At 47.1% G+C, this 19,014-nt stretch overlaps 2 protein-coding genes across 2 annotated transcripts in view; one reads left to right on the top strand and one right to left on the bottom strand.

Moving 5' to 3' along the window:
• The first annotated feature begins 714 nt into the window (after window positions 1–714).
• LOC109137671 (uncharacterized) lies at window positions 715–4,948 on the top strand. Its single transcript, XM_027284321.1, has 6 exons — window positions 715–933; window positions 2,418–2,531; window positions 2,661–2,984; window positions 3,080–3,337; window positions 3,511–3,664; window positions 4,918–4,948. The coding sequence occupies exons 2-6, from the start codon at window positions 2,477–2,479 to the stop codon at window positions 4,946–4,948; spliced, it is 822 nt and encodes a 273-aa protein (XP_027140122.1). The 5' UTR covers window positions 715–933; window positions 2,418–2,476.
• Window positions 4,949–17,623: 12,675 nt separating this feature from the next.
• The window catches only part of LOC109140423 (olfactory receptor 477-like), a 6,560-nt gene continuing 5,169 nt past the window's right edge, over window positions 17,624–19,014 (bottom strand). Inside the window, 1 exon segment of the mRNA XM_027284320.1 lies at window positions 17,624–18,109. Within this exon segment, the coding sequence (XP_027140121.1) occupies window positions 17,624–18,109 (486 nt within the window).

Below are 19,014 nucleotides of genomic sequence, written 5' to 3'. Positions count from 1 at the left end.
ACAAGAGGCCACACGAATCTCTATATGTAATCTTATATTTTTGAAGTAAAGAGCAAAGATAAAATAGTTTTCAACAGAATTTGATAAAAGGCTCTTTGTCTTATGTCCTAATATAGTGTCTGCTGCTGTCTGTTTGCATGTCTGCATCTTCATGTGGCTATTTTAAGTGTTAACCGGTCAGAGCTCTGCTGCTCTTGTTAACCACATTCTAAAAAAACACTTCCCGTTCAGTTATCTGAAAAAGGACTGCAAAGATGGAAGAGGCTGCTGCAGCATCAACATGTTGCACCATGGACATCAAGAGTCAAAGTGTGCTGGACGAGGAGTTTGACTCTTCACCTGTCTGTTCATGTGTGCTGTCAAACATCACCATGAATCCTGTTTGTTTCTAATAAACACTATCTGAAGAAAACAAGCTGCGTTCATGCAAACATTTATCTGAACTAACAGTCACACAACTTCCCCTTCTTCTTCTTCTTTTTCTTATTTTCTTGAGAAACAAATAAACATTTATCTGAACCAACAATCAGCCAACTTCCCCTTCTTCTTCTTCTTGAGAAATGTGATTGACACATACACCCCATGTGACTGTACACAGCGTGAACATGAGTCTCCACATAGTTTGCTTGTTGCAGCGTTAGATTGGCTCCATGAATGCAGAAACAGATTCTTTTCCTGAGAGAAAACTACATTCAAAAATGTTTGTTGAGTTTTTGGCTGTTTGTACGTCTACAAGAAATTCAGAGAGACGAAAATCTAAAACAGACTAAGAGTCGCTGTGAGGAAGTGACATCACAGTAACCACAGGAAGTAGACGCAGCAGCTCTCTACTAAAGCACGACTTTAGACAGTCCAGAGACAGAAGAAGAAGAGAGACAGAGAGTCACCATGGTCGACTCAAATGGATTCTTATAGCGCTGCTTCAGTTTACAGGTAGAAATACATATCACATATATTAAAAATAATTGATCAATATATTAAAGATATTTGATGAGCTCAGTTTGATTGAACTAAGACAACAAACTCTGCTGTTTGTTTCTAACATGCTGAGTTCAGTGAATATGGAAGTGTATTGCTGCCATGCCAGACAACTTTTATCACGTGTCTCGTTATCACGTGATAAGTTTCTCGTTATAACTCACTGTGGAGGTTTGTCCGATCCGAGCGTCTGATTGGCTGCCTCAGCGTGACGTCAGGCCTGTGGAGCCACAACATCAGTTTAATGTCATTACAACATACAAAGTTGTCACGTTATATCAGCAAAGGTGTGATATGTATGCGTACAGTAAGAAGGATTTTAAAATGCATGGGGCCGTACAGGAGGAAAAATCAGCCCGACCAGCTGCAGGTAGAGTCGTTTCTCAGAGAGTCTGACTGAGTCACACAGCTTGTGGTCGAGCGGCGACCTCCATCACTGTGAAGTGAAGACAGAGAGGAAGTGCCAAAAACTGCAGTTCCTCAAACGTCCACTTGAAGCTGGCTGCAGTCAAGAGTCCCCATGTTAAAACTTGAGAGCAGAAATAAACATGTTTACAGCCTGGTACAAAAAAGATGAAGCTTAAACTTAAAGATGCAGAATTAAGAGCACAGCAGGTTTGATTGACAGTTGGGTGTCGTCACACGTTGTTTGAGCAACCAGGCTTCATTCAGCTCCACCCACGCTCCACATCTTTGCCCATCTTTGGATGTGTTTGTGATGTGTGTCTGCTCATCATTCGAGGGTGTTAACCGCTCAGAGCTCTGCTGCTCTTGTTAACCACATTCTAAAAAAACACTTCCCGTTCAGTTGTCTGAAAAAGGACTGCAAAGATGGAAGAGGCTGCTGCAGCATCAACATGTTGCACCGTGGACATCAAGAGTCAAAGTGTGCTGGACGAGGAGTTTGACTCTTCACCTGTCTGTTCATGTGTGCTGTCAAACATCACCATGAATCCTGTCTGTTTCTAATAAACACTATCTGAAGAAAACAAGCTGCGTTCATGCAAACATTAATCTGAACTAACAGTCACACAACTTCCCCTTCTTCTTCTTCTTCTTCTTCTTCTTCTTTTTCTTTTCGTTAGAAACAAATAAACATTTATCGGAACTAACAATCAGCCAACTTCCCCTTCTTCTTCTTCTTCTTCTTGAGAAATGTGATTGACACGTACACCCCATGTGACTGTACACGGTGTGAACTTGAGTCTCCACATAGTTTGCTTGTTGCAGCGTTAGATTGGCTCCATGAATGCAGAAACAGATTCTTTTCCTGAGAGAAAACTACATTTCAAAAATGTTTTGTTGAGTTTTTGGCTGTTTGTACGTCTACAAGAAATTCAGAGAGACGAAAATCTAAAACAGACTAAGAGTCGCTGTGAGGAAGTGACATCACAGTAACCACAGGAAGTGGATTCATCTTTTCATCATTTAACTCCCAGCAGCTTCCAGACTGTGACAGTTAACAGCCGAGAAGAGACAGAAGACGGACTGAAGCACGATGGTTGATTTCTGGGTTGTGTCTTCATTTCTGATTCTGCTGCTTCACTCTACAGGTAAGATGCATTTATAACAAATACAGAAATACCAGAAATGTTACGAACAAACAAAATGATCTCAGACAAATCTTCACAGAAAAGTCAGATTCAGATTTGATCTCTTTTTTCCCTTTCTCGTCATTTCAGCAGCAGTGACTGGACAATCTATTCTCCGTGTTGCTGTCAGAGTTGGAGATGAAGTCACTTTGCCTTGTAAAAATGTGACTGGTAATCAGGACAAATGTAAACGTACTTGGCTCTTCGTTGCTCCAAAAAGCAGCGAAACAGTAGAGCTGATTAAAGATGGGCAGATTTCTAAAAGAGCCAAATCTAAATCAGACAGACTGAGTGTTACACAGAACTGTTCTCTGGTTATAAAGAAGGTCACAGATGAGGATGTTGGTCAGTACACCTGCAGACAGGATGGATCAGGACGTGGAGACAGTCGGGTTGATCTGTCTGTTGTTTTCAGTGAGTATTTCCATCATCATGTTTTCAGCTCAAACTGTGAAACATCCCAATAATTATGATTATAGTGATGAAGTGAATTTTACTCTCTTCACCAGTGACTGAACACGAGAACAATGATGAGGTGACGTTGTCCTGCTCTGTGTCGGAACATGAATGGTGTTATCACAGAGTGGAGTGGCTGTATGAGGGTAAAGTTAAAGACAAGACATCACATAGTATTTGCTCAGTTAATGTGACCTATGAGAAGCAGGAGTCAAAGAAGTACAAGTCACTTAACTGTGAAGTGAGTGATCTTTACAATGGACAAGAGCAGCAGTTTCCCTTCAGCCGTCAGACCTCAGGTGAGAAACCAGGTGAGCTCATGATGAGCTGTTAAAGTCACTTCATCCTGATGGAACAAACTATATTTGATGATTGTTTTGATGTTTGAAGTCAGAAGATGACATCATTCTTTCTCATTTACAGAAACTACGTACTTCTTCTTCATTCAACAGTTTCTTTTGTTTTGTTTTGTTTTAATCATCAGGTGATGCAGCAACAACGGCAACAACAACAAGACCAGCAACAATGGCAACAACAACAAGACCAGCAACAAGACCAGCAACAACGGCAACAACAACAAGACCAGCAAACAATGGCAACAACAACAAGACCAGCAACAACGGCAACAACAACACAAGGTGGAGAAACAAAGCAGCTTCTTCATCGGTATTCAACATGAAACAAATCTCAGAGTTTGAATGTAACTTATACACATACATAAACACTGTAGATATAGTTAAGATGTCGCTGCATGCTCGCAGTGCTGATCCTGGATGTTTTAACATGGGGGCTTATGGAGAGTGACTCGTTTTGAAGCCAGTCTCAAGTGGACGTTTGAGGGACTGCAGTTTTTGGGACTTTTCACAGCCTCTTGTGCTAAACACATTTCTGATAATAACTTTCTTGACTGACGTTATTTTTCTGATCCACAGCTCGTGCAGGTTGTTCCGTTCTGGACTACATCATGTTGGTCATGCGTGTGGCTGAACTCCTGCTAATTACTGTACTATACTATATCTGTTACTGTATTCTGTGTCTCTGTGTGGGTGGAGTTATTCTTAGTTCACAAAGACATGAAAAACAGAGAACCTTTCCATCTGACACACTTCTCGCATTGTGTGTCATGTATATTTAACATATCTCACTCTCTTTGACTCTCCCTTTCAAACTGCTGAATATTTTGATGTTGTCGTTCTCTTTCCAGGTTGGTGGAGGTTCATCATCGTGTCTGTGGGTTTAGCAGCTCTCATAATAATCGGGTGGCATCAGCATGTGGACAAGAAACTAAAGGTGAGAACTTTCACTGATGAAACTCAGAAACAAGAAGTTTGGATGAATCTGGATTTTCACTGTGGAAACTAAAGTTGAATCTTTCTCTTGTCTTTTCAGGGAGAAAAACACAGACGGATGAAAACATGTGATTTTATAGTAAAGAAACAAAACAGAAAACGGTCAAATCACTGTAAAATGAGATCAAATATCATCATCAAATAAATGTCAAAATATACATTCACGGAGATTTCAGTTTGCAGTGGCAGAGAATCATCATTATTTTACTGAATTATTACGATCAAACACCTTCAATAAAGTGATGATACTATAGTTTCGGCGGAGAAACACCGTTATTTTACAGATGTCCACTGAATCAGATGGAGCGAGCACTCATGCACTTTTACAACACTTGTCACATTCAGCCATAGTTCAGAGCACAATCACATTCACACACCGGGGTTCAACATCTGCTCGGACACTCAGATCAGCTGGTCCTCTGAACGAGACAATCCTGAGCTACAGCCGCCCTGCAGATCAGAGAAGTGGGATTGGGATTGGACAGTTGTCAGTTTGAGTGTTTCAGAGTGCGGCTTTGATCGTGTCCTGTTGTTTTTCACAGGTGGCTGATGATGAAGATGATGGTGCAGTGAACTATGAGAACGTCACATCTTCTGTTTGAGTTTGAGCAACACTTCTGCCTCCATCAGACTCCACCCATCAACAACTTTACATCAGCCTCACATGTTTTCCATAGAGTAGATGAAGATTTGAAGTCACAAAAACATCCTAAGATCATTTTAGAAGACTTATTATTTATAGTTTTTGTCTTTTTCTGCATCTGTTGTAAAAACTTTCTCATCTGCAGTCAGTTCAGAACACAGCAGCTGGATTTGAACTGTTTGAACTGGAAAGAGCTTTTAACTCTTGTTTAACTTCCTTAAATTGTTTTCCTGTTGAAGAATTCAGACCTGATTTGAAGATTTACTGGTTGTTTTTGAAGCTCCGGCATGTTGAGCTCAGTTTCATGTCTCTGTGTACAGAAGAACTCATTTTAATCACTTTCATTTAACATTGTTGTTCACAAATTTGTTGAGATGTTTATGTGCTTGGTTTGATGACAATATAATCTGCAAATAAAGAAATGTTTAGCTCTTCATTCTACTCTGAGGTTTGTGATTCCTTCATGTACTAACAGTGTCATAATGGAAAGTGATTATTCTTTACTAGAATGCCCTCCTAGTCTCACAGCGACAGAGGCGGCTGTAGGCCAGGCAGCGAAGAGGCAGGCTGTAGCAGACAGATGATAAAGCGGCTGTAGGCAGACAGATGATAGAGGCGGCTGTAGGCAGGCAGATGATAGAGGCGGCTGTAGGCAGACAGATGATAGAGGCGGCTGTAGGCAGACAGATGATAGAGGCGGCTGTAGGCAGACAGATGATAGAGGTGCGGCTGTAGGCAGACAGATGATGAGGTGGCTGTAGCAGAACAGTGTCAGAGGCCGGCTGTAGGCAGACCAGTGACAGAGGCGGCTGTATAGGCAGACAGTGACAAGGTCAGAGGCGGCTGTAGGCAGGCAGTCTCAGAGGCGGCTGTAGGCAGGCAGTGTCAGAGGCGGCTGTAGGCAGGCAGATGATAGAGGCGGCTGTAGGCAGACAGTGACAGAGGTGGCTGTAGGCAGACAATGACAGAGGTGGCTGTAGGCAGACAGTGACAGAGGCGGCTGTAGGCAGGCAGTGACAGAGGTGGCTGTAGGCAGACAGTGATAGAGGCGGCTGTAGGCAGACTGTCAGGACTGCCTGACTATGACTGTGGCTGGAGGCTGGTGTGTGAGTGATTGTGTGTGGGTGTGTCTTGGTGTGTTTCATTTGTCCTTTTCCCCATGTTTCCCGGAGCTGGTGGGCGTGGCCTCAGCTCACTGATTATGGCACCTGCACCCCATCAAGCACCTGACTTCCATCCTGCAATCACCGCTCTCTATTTAAGGCCTGCCCAGCGCTCCAGTCCTCGTCGGATTGTTTGTGTACCTCAGTACGCTTCGTACCAGCCTCTGACATTTGGTTGTTATTCCTAGTCTGTGTTCCCATGAACTCATTCCCTCTACTCTGTTTTGCCCTCAGGAAGTTTTGTCCTCTTTTCCCTGGATCACCCGTCTATCCTGCCAGTCAGCACCGACACCTGGATCCAACCTCCTGCTCTGCAAGTCCCCCACTGCTCCATCCTCAATGGAACCCAAACCCAGCCTCGATTTCACCCCCACTCTCTGTTTAGTATCTTCTGATTGTTTCGGCAATAAACTATTGTCACTTCCTCACCAGCTACGTCTGCTTTTGGGTCCTGTTTTCTAGCCTGACACAGACAGATGATAGATGATAGAGGCGGCTGTAGGCAGAGCATGGAGCAGCACAGCCTTTGTATGCCTTGTAGAGAACTAAGCTCTTTTTAAACCTAGATGGTACCTGGATTTCTAAAATTCATGTTTTTGCTGCCCCCGTCCACAGCAGTGCATTGCTTAGCTGTTGAGCTCGTCCTCCTGTCAGCTTGCTGCTCTGAGCAGCAGCATGAGAATAAATTATCCTACGATACAATCCAGGTCAGTGACACAGTCAAAAACTGATAACTACTGACGCTGCAGACAGGACAGCAAAGACAGACAAGCAGCACCGTGCAGCAGTGAGTTCTTCAGACCGTCAGGAGGAAAGTGAAACATGAATCTGTAGGTTGATGGACGTGTGGCGTGAGAGCATGTGAAAAGAGTTCATTTGTTCTCACGGTCATTGCGTAACAGTTTGCAGCCCACTTCTTAGATTTTGCCACCGCCAGCCCTGGTCACCATCTTATCTCTGAGCCTTCCACCCAACCTGACCTCAACCACAACCCTTCAGTACAACACTAACCCACATTCTCACGAAAACACTTCTCCTTCACGTCTCTGAGAAAAATGGCTGCAAAGATACAATGAGGAACCAACAGGTCTCAGAGCAGTAAATATGATCTGATCTGTGTTGTTTCCCAGCTGCTGCAGCATCAACATGTTGCACCATGGACATCAAGAGTCAAAGTGTGCTGGACGAGGAGTTTGACTCTTCACCTGTCTGTTCATGTGTGCTGTCAAACATCACCATGAATCCTGTCTGTTTCTAATAAACACTATCTGAAGAAAACAAGCTGCGTTCATGCAAACATTTATCTGAACTAACAGTCACACAACTTCCCCTTCTTCACCCTGAGAAACACGTCACTGTCACATACACACCGTGGGACCAGACACAGTGTGAACTTCACATAAAGACAAAAATATAAAGTCACTGTGAGGAAGTGACATCACAGTAACCACAGGAAGTAGACGCAGCAGCTCTCTACTAAAGCACGACTTTAGACAGTCCAGAGACAGAAGAAGAAGAGAGACAGAGAGTCACCATGGTCGACTTCAAATGGATTCTTATAGCGCTGCTTCAGTTTACAGGTAAGAATACATATATCACATATATTAAAAATAACTTGATCAATATTATTAAAGATATTTGATGAGCTCAGTTTGATTGAACTAAGACAACAAACTCTGCTGTTTGTTTCTAACATGCTGACTTCAGTGAATATGGAAGTGTATTGCTGCCATGCCAGACAACTTTTATCACGTGTCTCGTTATCACGTGATAAGTTTCTCATTATAACTCACTGTCTGTCCGATCCGAGCGTCTGATTGGCTGCCTCAGAGTGACGTCAGGCCTGTGGAGCCACAACGTCAGTTTAATGTCATTACAACATACAAAGTTGTCACGTTATATGAGCAAAGGTGTGATATGTATGCGTACAGTAAGAAGGATTTTAAAATGCGAGTCAATGACTGTCTGACAGACATTTTCTCATTTGACTTTATCTTTCATCATTTTCTCTCGTCTTCTTAACAGCAGCAGCTGAAGGACTTCCCCCCTCCTTCACTGTCAGAGCTGGACAGGAAGTCACTTTGCCTTGTGAAAATGTGATAGACGATCAGCAAAACTGTGACAGTACAACATGGGTGTTCATTGATTCAAGTCAGAGAGCAGCAGTAGAGCTGATTATACTTGGACAGATTGATAAATCTAAATCAGACAGACTGAGTGTTACACAGAAATGTTCTCTGGTTATAAAGAAGGTCACACATGAAGATGCTGGACGTTACGACTGTGATCAATACAAATCAGGACAAAGACAAGAGCCAGTCTCTGATGTTTATCTGTCTGTTGTTACCAGTGAGTATTTCCATCATCATGTTTTCAGCTCAAACTGTGAAACATCACAATAATTATGATTATAGTGATGAAGTGAATTTTACTCTTGTTGTCTTTCTCTCACAATATCTCCATCTTCACCAGTGACTGAACACAAGAACAATGATCAGGTGGAGTGGTCCTGTTCTGTGTCGACATTTGAAGGATGGTGTAGACACACATGGATGTAGGCAGACAAATAGGTGATAGAGGCGGCTGTAGGCAGACAGTGACAGAGGTGGCTGTAGGCAGGCAGTGTCAGAGGTGGCTGTAGGCAGACAAATAGGTGACAGAGGCGGCTGTAGGCAGGCAGTGTCAGAGGTGGCTGTAGGCAGGCAGTGACAGAGTTGCTGTAGGCAGACAAATGTGAAGAGGCGGCGGTGTAGGCAGACAGTGACCAGAGGCGGGCTGTAGCCAGTGTCAGAGGTGGCTGTAGGCAGGCAGTGACAGAGGTGGCTGTAAGGACAGACAAATAGATGATAGGAGGCTGTAGGCGACAGTGACAGAGGCGGCTTGTAGGCAGCAGATGACAGAGCCGGGTAGGCGCAGTGACAGAGGCCGGAGGTAGGGCAGCAAGCGACAAGAGGCGGCTGTAGACAGGCAGTCGACAGAGGCGGCTGTAGAGGCAGGAGCGACAGAGGCGGCTGTAGGCAGGCCAGCGACAGAGGCGGCTGTTAAGGCAAGCAGCGACGAGGCGGCTGTAGGCAGGCCGACAGAGGCGCGCGTAAGCAGGGCAGCGAAGAGGCGCTGTAGGCAAAGACAGTGACAGAGCGGCTGTAGGGCAAGCAAGTGTTCAGAGGCCGGCTGTAGGCAGACAGTGGTCGAGTGGCTGTAGGCAGGCAGTGACAGAGGCGGCTGTAGCAGGCAGGGACAGAGGTGGCGTAGGCAAGCAGTGACAGAGGGGCTGTAGGCAAGCAGTGTCAGAGGCGGCTGTAGGCAAGCAGTGGAAGAGGCGGCTGTAAGGCAGCAGTGACAGAGGTGGGCTGTAGGCAAGGCAGTGACAAGCGCGGCTGTAGGCCAGACAGTGGGGACGAGGCGGCTGTAGGCAAGGCAGTGTCCAGAGGTGGCCTGTAGGCAGGCCAGTGACAGAGGTGGCGTGTTAGGGCAGACAAATAGAATGATAGGGCGGCTGTGTCAGGCAGTGAAGAGGGGAGGCGGTGTATGCAGGCAGCGACATGAGGCGGCGTAGGAGGAAGCAGTGACAGAGTGGCTTTAGGCAGAGCGCCAACAGAGGCGGCTGTAGGCAGGCACGACAGAGGCGGCTGTTAGGCAAGCAGTGACAGAAGGCGCTGTAGGCGGAAGCGCACAGGGCGCTGTAGCACGACAGAGGCGGCTGTAGGCAGCGACAGAAGGCGGCTGTAGGCAGGCAGCGACAGAGGCGGCTGAGGCAGGCAGCAAATAAGAGGCGGCTGTAGGACAGGGCAGCGATAGAGGCGGCTGTAGGCAGGAGCCCCCCCCCCCCATGTCAAGGCGGCTGTAGCAGACGGTCAGAGGCGCTGTAGGCAGGAGATGATAGAGGGTGGCTGTAGGCATGCAGTGTCAGAGGCTTGCTGTAGGCAGGCAGAAGTAATAGAGGCGGCTGTAGGCAGGCAGATGATAGAGGCGGCTGTAAGGCAAGCAGTGGGATAGAGGCGGTCTGTAGTGCAGGCAGATATAGAGGCGGCTTGTAGGCAGGCAGCGACAGAGGCGGCTGTAGGCGAGCAGCCGACAGAGGCGGCTTGTAAGGCCAGACAGTGATAGAGGCGCTGTAGGCAGGCGTGTCAGAGGCGGCTCTAGGCAGACAGTGACAGAGGCGGCCTTAGGCAGACAGTGACAAGGCGTCTGTAGGCAGACATGATAGAGGTGGCTAGTGGCAGGCCTGGTGATAGAGGTGGCTCTGGCAGACAGTGACAGAAGGCGGCGTAGAGACAGGCAGCGAACAGAGGCGGCTGTAGGCAGGCACGACAGAAGGCGGCTGTAGGCAAGCAGTTCAGAGGCGTGTAAGGCAAGCAGTGGACAGAGGTGGCTGTAGGCAGCAGTGGACAGAGTGGCGTAGGCAGCAGTGAACAGCGGGGCTGTAGGCAGACGTGACAGAGGCGGCTGTAGGCAGGCAGTGTCAGAGGTGGCTGTAGGCGGCAGTGACGAGTGGCTGTAGGCAGACAAAAGATGATAGAGGCGGCTGTAGGCAGACAGTGACAGAGGCGGCTGTAGGCAGTCAGTGACAGAGGCTTGTAGTCAGGCAGTGACAGAGGCGGCTGTAGGCAGGCAGCGACAGAGGCGGCTGTAGGCAAGCAGTGACAGAGGTGGCTTTAGGCAAGCAGCGACAGAGGCGGCTGTAGGCAGGCAGCGACAGAGGCGGCTGTAGGCAAGCACTGACAGAGGCGGCTGTAGGCAGGCAGCGACAGAGGCGGCTGTAGGCAGCGACAGAGGCGGCTGTAGGCAGCGACAGAGGCGGCTGTAGGCAGGCAGCGACAGAGGCGGCTGTAGGCAGGCACGATAGAGGCGGCTGTAGGCAGGCAGCGATAGAGGCGGCTGTAGGCAGGCAGTGTCAGAGGCGGCTGTAGGCAGACAGTGTCAGAGGCGGCTGTAGGCAGGCAGATGATAGAGGTGGCTGTAGGCAGGCAGTGTCAGAGGCTGCTGTAGGCAGGCAGAAATAGAGGCGGCTGTAGGCAGGCAGATGATAGAGGGCGCTGAGGCAAGCAGTGAGGAGGCGGCTGTTAGGCAGGACAGATGATAGAGGCGTGTAGGCAGGCAGCGACAGAGGCGGCTGTAGGCAGGCAGCGACAGAGGCGGCTGTAGGCAGACAGTGATAGAGGCGGCTGTAGGCAGGCAGTGTCAGAGGCGGCTCTAGGCAGACAGTGACAGAGGTGGCTGTAGGCAGGCAGATGATAGAGGTGGATGTAGGCAGGCAGCGACAGAGGCGGCTGTAGGGCAGGCAGTGGATGAGGCGGCGTTAGGCAGCAAGTGACAGAGGTGGCTGTAGGCAGACAAATAGATGATAGAGTGGCTGTAGGCAGGCAGCGCAGAGGTGCTGTAGGCAGACTGTCGGACTGCCCTGACTATGGACTGTGGCTGGAGGCTGGTGTGTGAGTGATTGTCTGTGGGTGTGTCCTTGGTGGTTTCATTTGGCCCGTTTCCCCCATGTTCCCGGAGCTGGTGGGCGTGGGCCCCAGCTCACTGATTATGGCACCTGCACCCTCAAGCACCTGACTTCCATCCTGCAATCACCGCTCTCGTATTTAAGGCCTGCCCAGATTGTTTGTGTACCTCCGTAGCTTCGCACCAGCCTCGACATTTGGTTGTTATTGCTAGTCTGTGTTTCCCATGAACTCATTCCTCTACTCTGTTTTGGCCCGAGGAAGTTTTTGTCGTCTTTTCCCTGGATCACCCGTCTACCTACCTGCCAGTCAGCACCGACACCTGGATCAACCGTCCTGCTCTGCAAGTCCCCACGCTGCCCATCCTCAAGGAACCCAAACCCAGCCTCGATTTCAACCCCACTCTCTGTTTAGTATTTTTCTGGATTGTTTCGGCAAATAACATTGTCACTTCCTCACCAGCTACGTCTGCTTTTGGGTCCTGTTTTCTGCCTGACAACAGACAGATGATAGATGATAGAGGCGGCTGAGGCAGAGCATGGAGCAGCACAGCCTTTAATATGCCTTGGTAGAGAACTAGCTCTTTTTAAACCTAGATGGATTGGAGGGTAGCTGTTGAGCTCGTCCTCCTGTCAGCTTGCTGCTCGAGCAGCAGCATGAAGAATAATATCCTACGATCAATCCAGGTCAGTGACACAGTCAAAAACTGATAAACACTGAGTGCAGACAGGACGCAAAGACAGACAAGCCAGCACACCGTGCAGCAGTGAGTTCTTCAGACGTAGGCAGAAAGTGGAAACATGAATCTGTAGGTTGATGGACGGTTGTGGGCGTGAGAGCATTGTGAAAAAGAGTTCATTGTTTCTCACGGTCATTGCGTAACAGTTTGCAAAGCCCACTTCTTAGATTTTGCCACCGCCAGCCCTGGTCCCATCTTATCTCTGAGCCTTCCACCCACCTGACCTCAACACAACAACCCTTCAGTACAACACTAACCCACATTCTCACCAGAAACACTTCCGCCTTCACGTCTCTGAGAAAAATGGCTGCAAAGATACAATGAGGAACCAACAGTCTCAGAGCAGTAAATAGATCTGATCTGTGTTGTTTCCCAGCTGCTGCAGCATCAACATGTTGCACCATGGACCATAAGAGTCAAAGTGTGCTGGACGAGGAGTTTGACTCTTCACCTGTTCTGTTCATGTGTGCTGTCAACATCACCAGATGAATCCTGTCGTTTTCTAATAAACACTATCTGAAGAAAACAAGCTGCGTTCATGCAAACATTTAGCTGAACAACATCACACATCACACAACTTCCCCTTCTCACCCTGAGAAACACGTGCACTGTCACATACACACCGTGGGACCAGACACAGGTGAACTTCCAGTAAAGACAAAAATATAAAGTCACTGTGAGAAGTGACATCACAGTAACCACAGGAAGTAGACGCAGCAGCTCTTACTAAAGCACAACTTTAGACAGTCAGAGACAGAAGAAGAAGAGAGACAGAGAGTTCACTATGGTCGACTTCAAATGGATTCTTATAGCGGCTTCAGTTTACAGGTAAGAATAACATAATCACATATATTAAAATAACTTGATCATATTATTAAGATATTTTGATGAGCTCAGTTTGATTGAACTAAGACAACAAACTTGCTGTTTTTTTCTAACATGCTGATTTCGTGAATAGGAAGTGTATTGCTTGCCATGCAGATACAACTTTTATCACTGTCTCGTTATCACGTGATAAGTTTCTCGGTATAACTCACTGTGGAGGTTTGTCCAATCCGAGCGTCTAATTGGCTGCCGCAAGCGTGAGGTCAGGCCGTGTGGAGCCACAACGTCACTTTAATGTCATACAACATACAAAGTTGTCAAGTTTATCAGCAAAGGTGTGATATGTATGCTACAGTAAGAAGGATTTTAAAAATGCATGGGGCCGTACAGGAGGAAAAATCAGCCTGACCAGCTGCAGGTAGAGTCGTTTCTCAGAGAGTCTGACTGAGTCACACAGCTTGTGGTCGAGCGGGCGCACCATCACTGTGAAGTGAAGACAGAGAGGAAGTGCCAAAAACTGCAGTTCCTCAAACGTCCACTTGAAGCTGGCTGCAGTCAAGAGTCCCCATGTTAAAACTTGAGAGCAGAAATAAACATGTTTACAGCCTGGTACAAAAAAGATGAAGCTTAAACTTAAAGATGCAGAATTAAGAGCACAGCAGGTTTGATTGACAGTTGGGTGGTCGTCACACGTGTGTTTGAGCAACCAGGCTTCATTCAGCTCCACCCACGCTCCACATCTTTGCCCATCTTTGGATGTGTTTTTGATGTGTGTCTGCTCATCATTCGAGGGTGTTAACCGCTCAGAGCTCTGCTGCTCTTGTTAACCACATTCTAAAAAAACACTTCCCGTTCAGTTGTCTGAAAAGGACTGCAAAGATGGAAGAGGCTGCTGCAGCATCACATGTTGCACCAGGACATCAAGAGTCAAAGTGTGCTGGACGAGGAGTTTGACTCTTCACCCGTCTGTTCATGTGGTGCTGTCAAACATCACCATGAATCCTGTCTGTTTCTAATAAACACTACTGAAGAAAACAAGCTGCGTTCATGCAACATTATCTGAACTAACAGTCTCAGAGACACACAACTTCCTCTTTTTTTTTCTCGTCAAAAGAAACATGTGGAATGACACATACACACAATGTGACTGTACAAGTGTGAACTTGAGCTCCACATAGTTTGCTTGTTCGGTGTTAGATTGGCTCCATGAATGCAGAAAACAGATCTTTCCCTGAGAGAAAACTACATTTCCAAAAATGTTTTGTTGAGTTTTTGGCTGTTTGTACGTCTACAAGAAATTCAGGTGTGTAAGGTGTGATATGTATGCGTACAGTAAGAAGGATTTTAAAATGCATGGGGCCGTACAGGAGGAAAAATCAGCCCGACCAGCTGCAGGTAGAGTCGTTTCTCACTGATCAGCTGGAGGGACACCAAAGGGTCCACGGGCCTGACGTCACGCTGAGGCAGCCAATCAGAAGCTCGGATCGGACAAACCTCCACAGTCAGCATGAGAGAGAGAGAGAGAGAGAGAGAGAGAGAGTCAATGACTGTCTGACAGACATTTTCATTTGACTTTTATCTTCAATCATTTTCTCTTTCGCTCTCTCTTATAACAGCAGCAGCTGAAGACTTCCCCACCTCCTTCACTGTCAGAGCTGGACAGGAAGTCACTTTGCCTTGTGGAAATGTGATAGATGATCAGCAAAACTGTGACAGTACAACATGGGTGTTCATTGATTTAAGACAGAGAGCAGCAGTAGAGCTGATTGACCATGGACAGATTGATAAATCTAAATCAGACAGACTGAGTGTTACACAGAAATGTTCTCTGGTTATAAAGAAGGTCACAGATGAAGATGCTGGACGTTACATCTGTCAACAATACAAATCAGGACAAAGACAAGAACCAGACTCTGTGGTTTCTCTGTCTGTTGTTACCAGTGAGTATTTCCATCATCATGTTTTCAGCTCAAACTGTGAAACATCACAATAATTATGATATAGTGATGAAGTTGAATTTTACCTCTTGTTGTTTTCCTCAACAATATCTCATCTTCACCAGTGACTGAACACAAGATCAATGATCAGTGGAGTGTCCTGCTCATTGGGTGGAGATATGATGGACGAGTCCACAACACAGTGAAGTGGCTGTATGTCGGTAACAATGTGGATAATGACGACAAGCCTGCAGATCATCAAGTCTGGCTGCTCTGCCTCTGTGACCTTTCAGTCTTCTCATTTCATTGTCACATAAAACTCTGATTATGGAAGTGTGAAGTGACTGAGGGTACCAAAGTGCAGCTGTGTCCCTTCAGACTTCAGCCCTCAGGTGAGAAAACCAGGTGAAAATATGTGGAGCTGTTTAAAGTCACTTCAGACTGACGTGAATAATTACCTGAAATATTTGTGTTGATTATGGATTTGAAGTTTGAATATTACATCACACACAAGTTTTGTACTGAACTTTGTTGAGTTTTTTTCATCTGTTCAGGTGACGACACGACGCACAAAAACCAAGACCAGAACCCCACAACAACTACAACAACTGACAGGCCAGCATGAAAAGAGGAACCATCACAACAGCGTCTCCAATCAGTGAGTGATTAAGCAAACCTAGAAGGTAGTGACTCATCATTTTTATAGTCTGTTTACAATATTGGTCTCTCGTGTGTGGGGGAGTTATTCTAGTCACAAAGACATGCAAACAGAAGAACCTTTCATCCGACACACTTCTGCATTGTGTGTAATGTATATATGTAACATATCTCACTTCTCTTTGCTCTCCTCTTTCAAACTCTGATATTTTGATGTTGTCGTCTCTTTCCAGGTTTTGTTGAGGTTCATCATCGTGTCTGTGGGTTTAGCAGCTCTCAAATAATATGGTGGCAGTCAGCATGTGGACAAGAACAAAGGTGAGAACTTTCATCGATGAAATAAAGAAACAACCTCTAGAAGTTTGGATGAATCTGGATTTTTCACTGTGGGAAACTAAAGTTGCATCTTTCTCATTGTCTTTTCAGGGAGAAAAACATCAGATGGTGAAACCAATGGTGAGTTTTAAGTAAAGAAACAAAACAAAGAAAACGGGTCAATCACTGTGAAATAAAAGTCAAAATATCATCATTTAAATAAATGTCAAAACTTTCATTCACTGAGATTTTCAGTTGCAAGTTTTGCAGAACAATCATCATTATTTTACTGCATTATTACATCAAACACCTCAATAAAGTGATTGATACTATAAGTTCTGCGGAAACACCGTTATTTTACAAGATGTGTCACTGAATCATGATGGAGCGAGCCACTCAGTGACTTTTGTTTTTTTTACAACATTGTCCATTCAGCCATACGTTCAGAAGCACAATCACATTTCACACCCGGGGTTCCAACATCTTGCTCGAGGACCCTCAAGCTGGTCCTCTTGATTACGAGAACAATCCTGAGCTACAGCCGTCATGCAGATAGAGAAGTGGGTCTGGATTGGACAGTTGTCAGTTTGAGTGTTTCAGAGTGCGGCTTGATCGTGTCCTGTTGTTTTGTCACAGGTGGCTGAATGATGAAGAGATGGTTGCAGTTGAAAATGAGAACAGGTCCACATCTTCTGTTTGAGTTTGAGCAACACTTCTGCCTTCGCCCCTCATCAGACTCCACCCTCAACAACTTGTACACAGCTCGCAATGTTTTCCATGAGTTAGATGAAGATTTGAAGTCCAAACAAACATCCTAAAGATCATTTTGCAGAGACTTATTATTTTTAGTTGTTTGTCTTTTTGCTTGCGTTTCATCTGTTGTAAAAACTTTTCATCTGCGTCAGTTCAGAAACACAGCAGCTGGATTTGAAAACTGTTTTGAACTGGAAAGAGCGTTTTACTCTTGTTTAACTTGCCTTTATTGTTTCCAGTTTGAAGATTCAGACCTGATTTGAAGATGTTACTAATTGTTTTTTGAAGTCGGCATTTGACACTCTAGTTTCCTGTCTCTGTGTACAGAAGAATCGATTTTACTCACTTTCATGTCAAACATTGTTTGTTTCCAAATTTTTGAGATGTTTATGTGCTTGGTTTGATGGACAAGATAATCTGCAAATAAAGAAAATGTTTGCTCTTCATTCTAATTCTGAGCTTTGTGATTCGCTTCATGTACTAACAGTGTCCCATAAAGAAAGTGATTATATTTACTATGAAGCCTCTACTAGTCGTTTACAGGGAAAGAGGCGGCTGTAGGCAGGCAGTGACAGAGCGGCTGTGGCATGCAGATGATAGAGGGGCTCTAGGCGGCAGATGATAGATGGCGGACTGTAGGCAAGGCAGATGATAGACGCGGCTCTAGGCAGGCAGTGACAGGAAGCGGCTGTATGCCGGCACAGTGAAGCAGGCGCTGTAGAGCCAGGCAGATGATAGAGGCGGCTGGTAGGCAGCAGATGACGAGGGAGCTCTAGGCAGGCAGAGATGAGACGCGGCTGTAAGGCAGGCAGTGACAGAAGGCGGCTGGCAGGCAGGCAGTGTCAAAGGCGACTCTAGGCAGGCAAGATGATAGACGCGGCTGGGTAGGCAGGCATGAACGAGCGCGCTGTAGGTGCAGGCAGTGGACCGAGGAGGCTGGGCAGGCGTGAGAGGCGAGCGTGGCAGACGTGCTAGAGGCAGGCGTATAGAGGGCAGGCAGTGGCAGGCTGTGGACAGGGCTGTAGCGGCATTTCGTTATGAGACCGGGGCTGTAGGCAGGCAGATGAGAGAGGCGGCTGTAGGCAGCAGTGATCGAGGGGCTGTAGGCAGAGAGTGTCAGAGGGCGGCGTAGGCAGACAGTGATAGAGGTGGCTGTAGGCAAGGCGATTAGAGCGTGGCTGTAGACAGGCAGATGATTAGAGGCGGCTGTAGGCAGCGCAGTGGTAGAGGCGGCTGTAGGCAGACAGTCACAGAGTGGCTGTAGGAAGGCAGTGACAGAGGTGGCTGTCGGTAGGCAGATGATAAGGTGGCTGTAGGCAGGCAGTGGTCAGAGGCGCTGCGTGCCAGGCAGATGAATAGAGGCGGCTCTAGGCAGGCAGTGACAGGGCGGCTGTATCGACAGTGACAGAGGCGGCGGTAGGCATGCAGTGATAGAGGCGGTGTAGGCCAGGCAGATGATTAGAGGCGGCTGGTATGCAGACCGTGACAGAGGCGGCTCTAGGCAGGCGAGAATAGAGGCGCTGTCGGCAGGCAGATGATAGAGGCGGCGTGTATGCAGACAGTGGACAGAGGCGGCTGGTAGGCAGGCAGATGAATAGAGGCGGCTGCGGCAGGCAGCTGATAAGAGGGCGGCTGTATGCAGGCAGTGGACAGAGGCCGGCTGTAAGGCAGCAGATGTAGAGGCGGCTGTAGGCAGGCAGATGAAGAGGCGGCTGTAATCAGACAGGATAGAGGCGGTCTAGGCAGGCAGTGACAGAGGGCTGTAATGCAGAGAGTGTTCAGTAGGCGGCTGTAGGCAGACAGTGATAGAGGTGGCGTAGGCAGGCAGATGATAGAGGTGGCTGAGACAGGCAGATGATAGAGGCGGCTGTAGAGGCAGGCAGTGGTAGAGGCGGCTGTAGGCAGACAGTCACAGAGGTGGCTGTAGGCAGGGCATGAACAGAGGTGGCTGTAGGTAGGCAGAATGATAGAGTGTGGCTGAGGCAGGCGAGTCAGAGGCGGCTGTAGGCAGGCAGATGATAGAGGCGGCTCTAGGCAGAGGCAGTGACAAGAGGCGGCTGTATGCAGACAGTTGACAGAGGCTGCTGTCGGCAGGCAAGATGATAGAGGCGGGCTGTAGGCAGGACAGATGTAGAGGCGGCTTTGGGCAGACAGTGGACAGAG

The sequence above is a fragment of the Larimichthys crocea genome, chromosome XI (assembly GCF_000972845.2).
Source record: "Larimichthys crocea isolate SSNF chromosome XI, L_crocea_2.0, whole genome shotgun sequence".
NCBI classification, from domain to species: domain Eukaryota; kingdom Metazoa; phylum Chordata; class Actinopteri; family Sciaenidae; genus Larimichthys; species Larimichthys crocea.
This window is presented reverse-complemented; position numbering and strand designations above follow the sequence as displayed.

Excerpts from the sequence above, each read along its gene's own strand:
- LOC109137671 (XM_027284321.1), top strand. The coding sequence starts at position 2,477 with ATGGTTGATTTCTGGGTTGTGTCTTCATTTCTGATTCTGCTGCTTCAC. Across the intron at positions 2,985-3,079 it reads TGATCTGTCTGTTGTTTTCA|TGACTGAACACGAGAACAAT; the intron begins GTGAGTATTTCC and ends TCTCTTCACCAG. Across the intron at positions 3,338-3,510 it reads GACCTCAGGTGAGAAACCAG|GTGATGCAGCAACAACGGCA; the intron begins GTGAGCTCATGA and ends TTTAATCATCAG.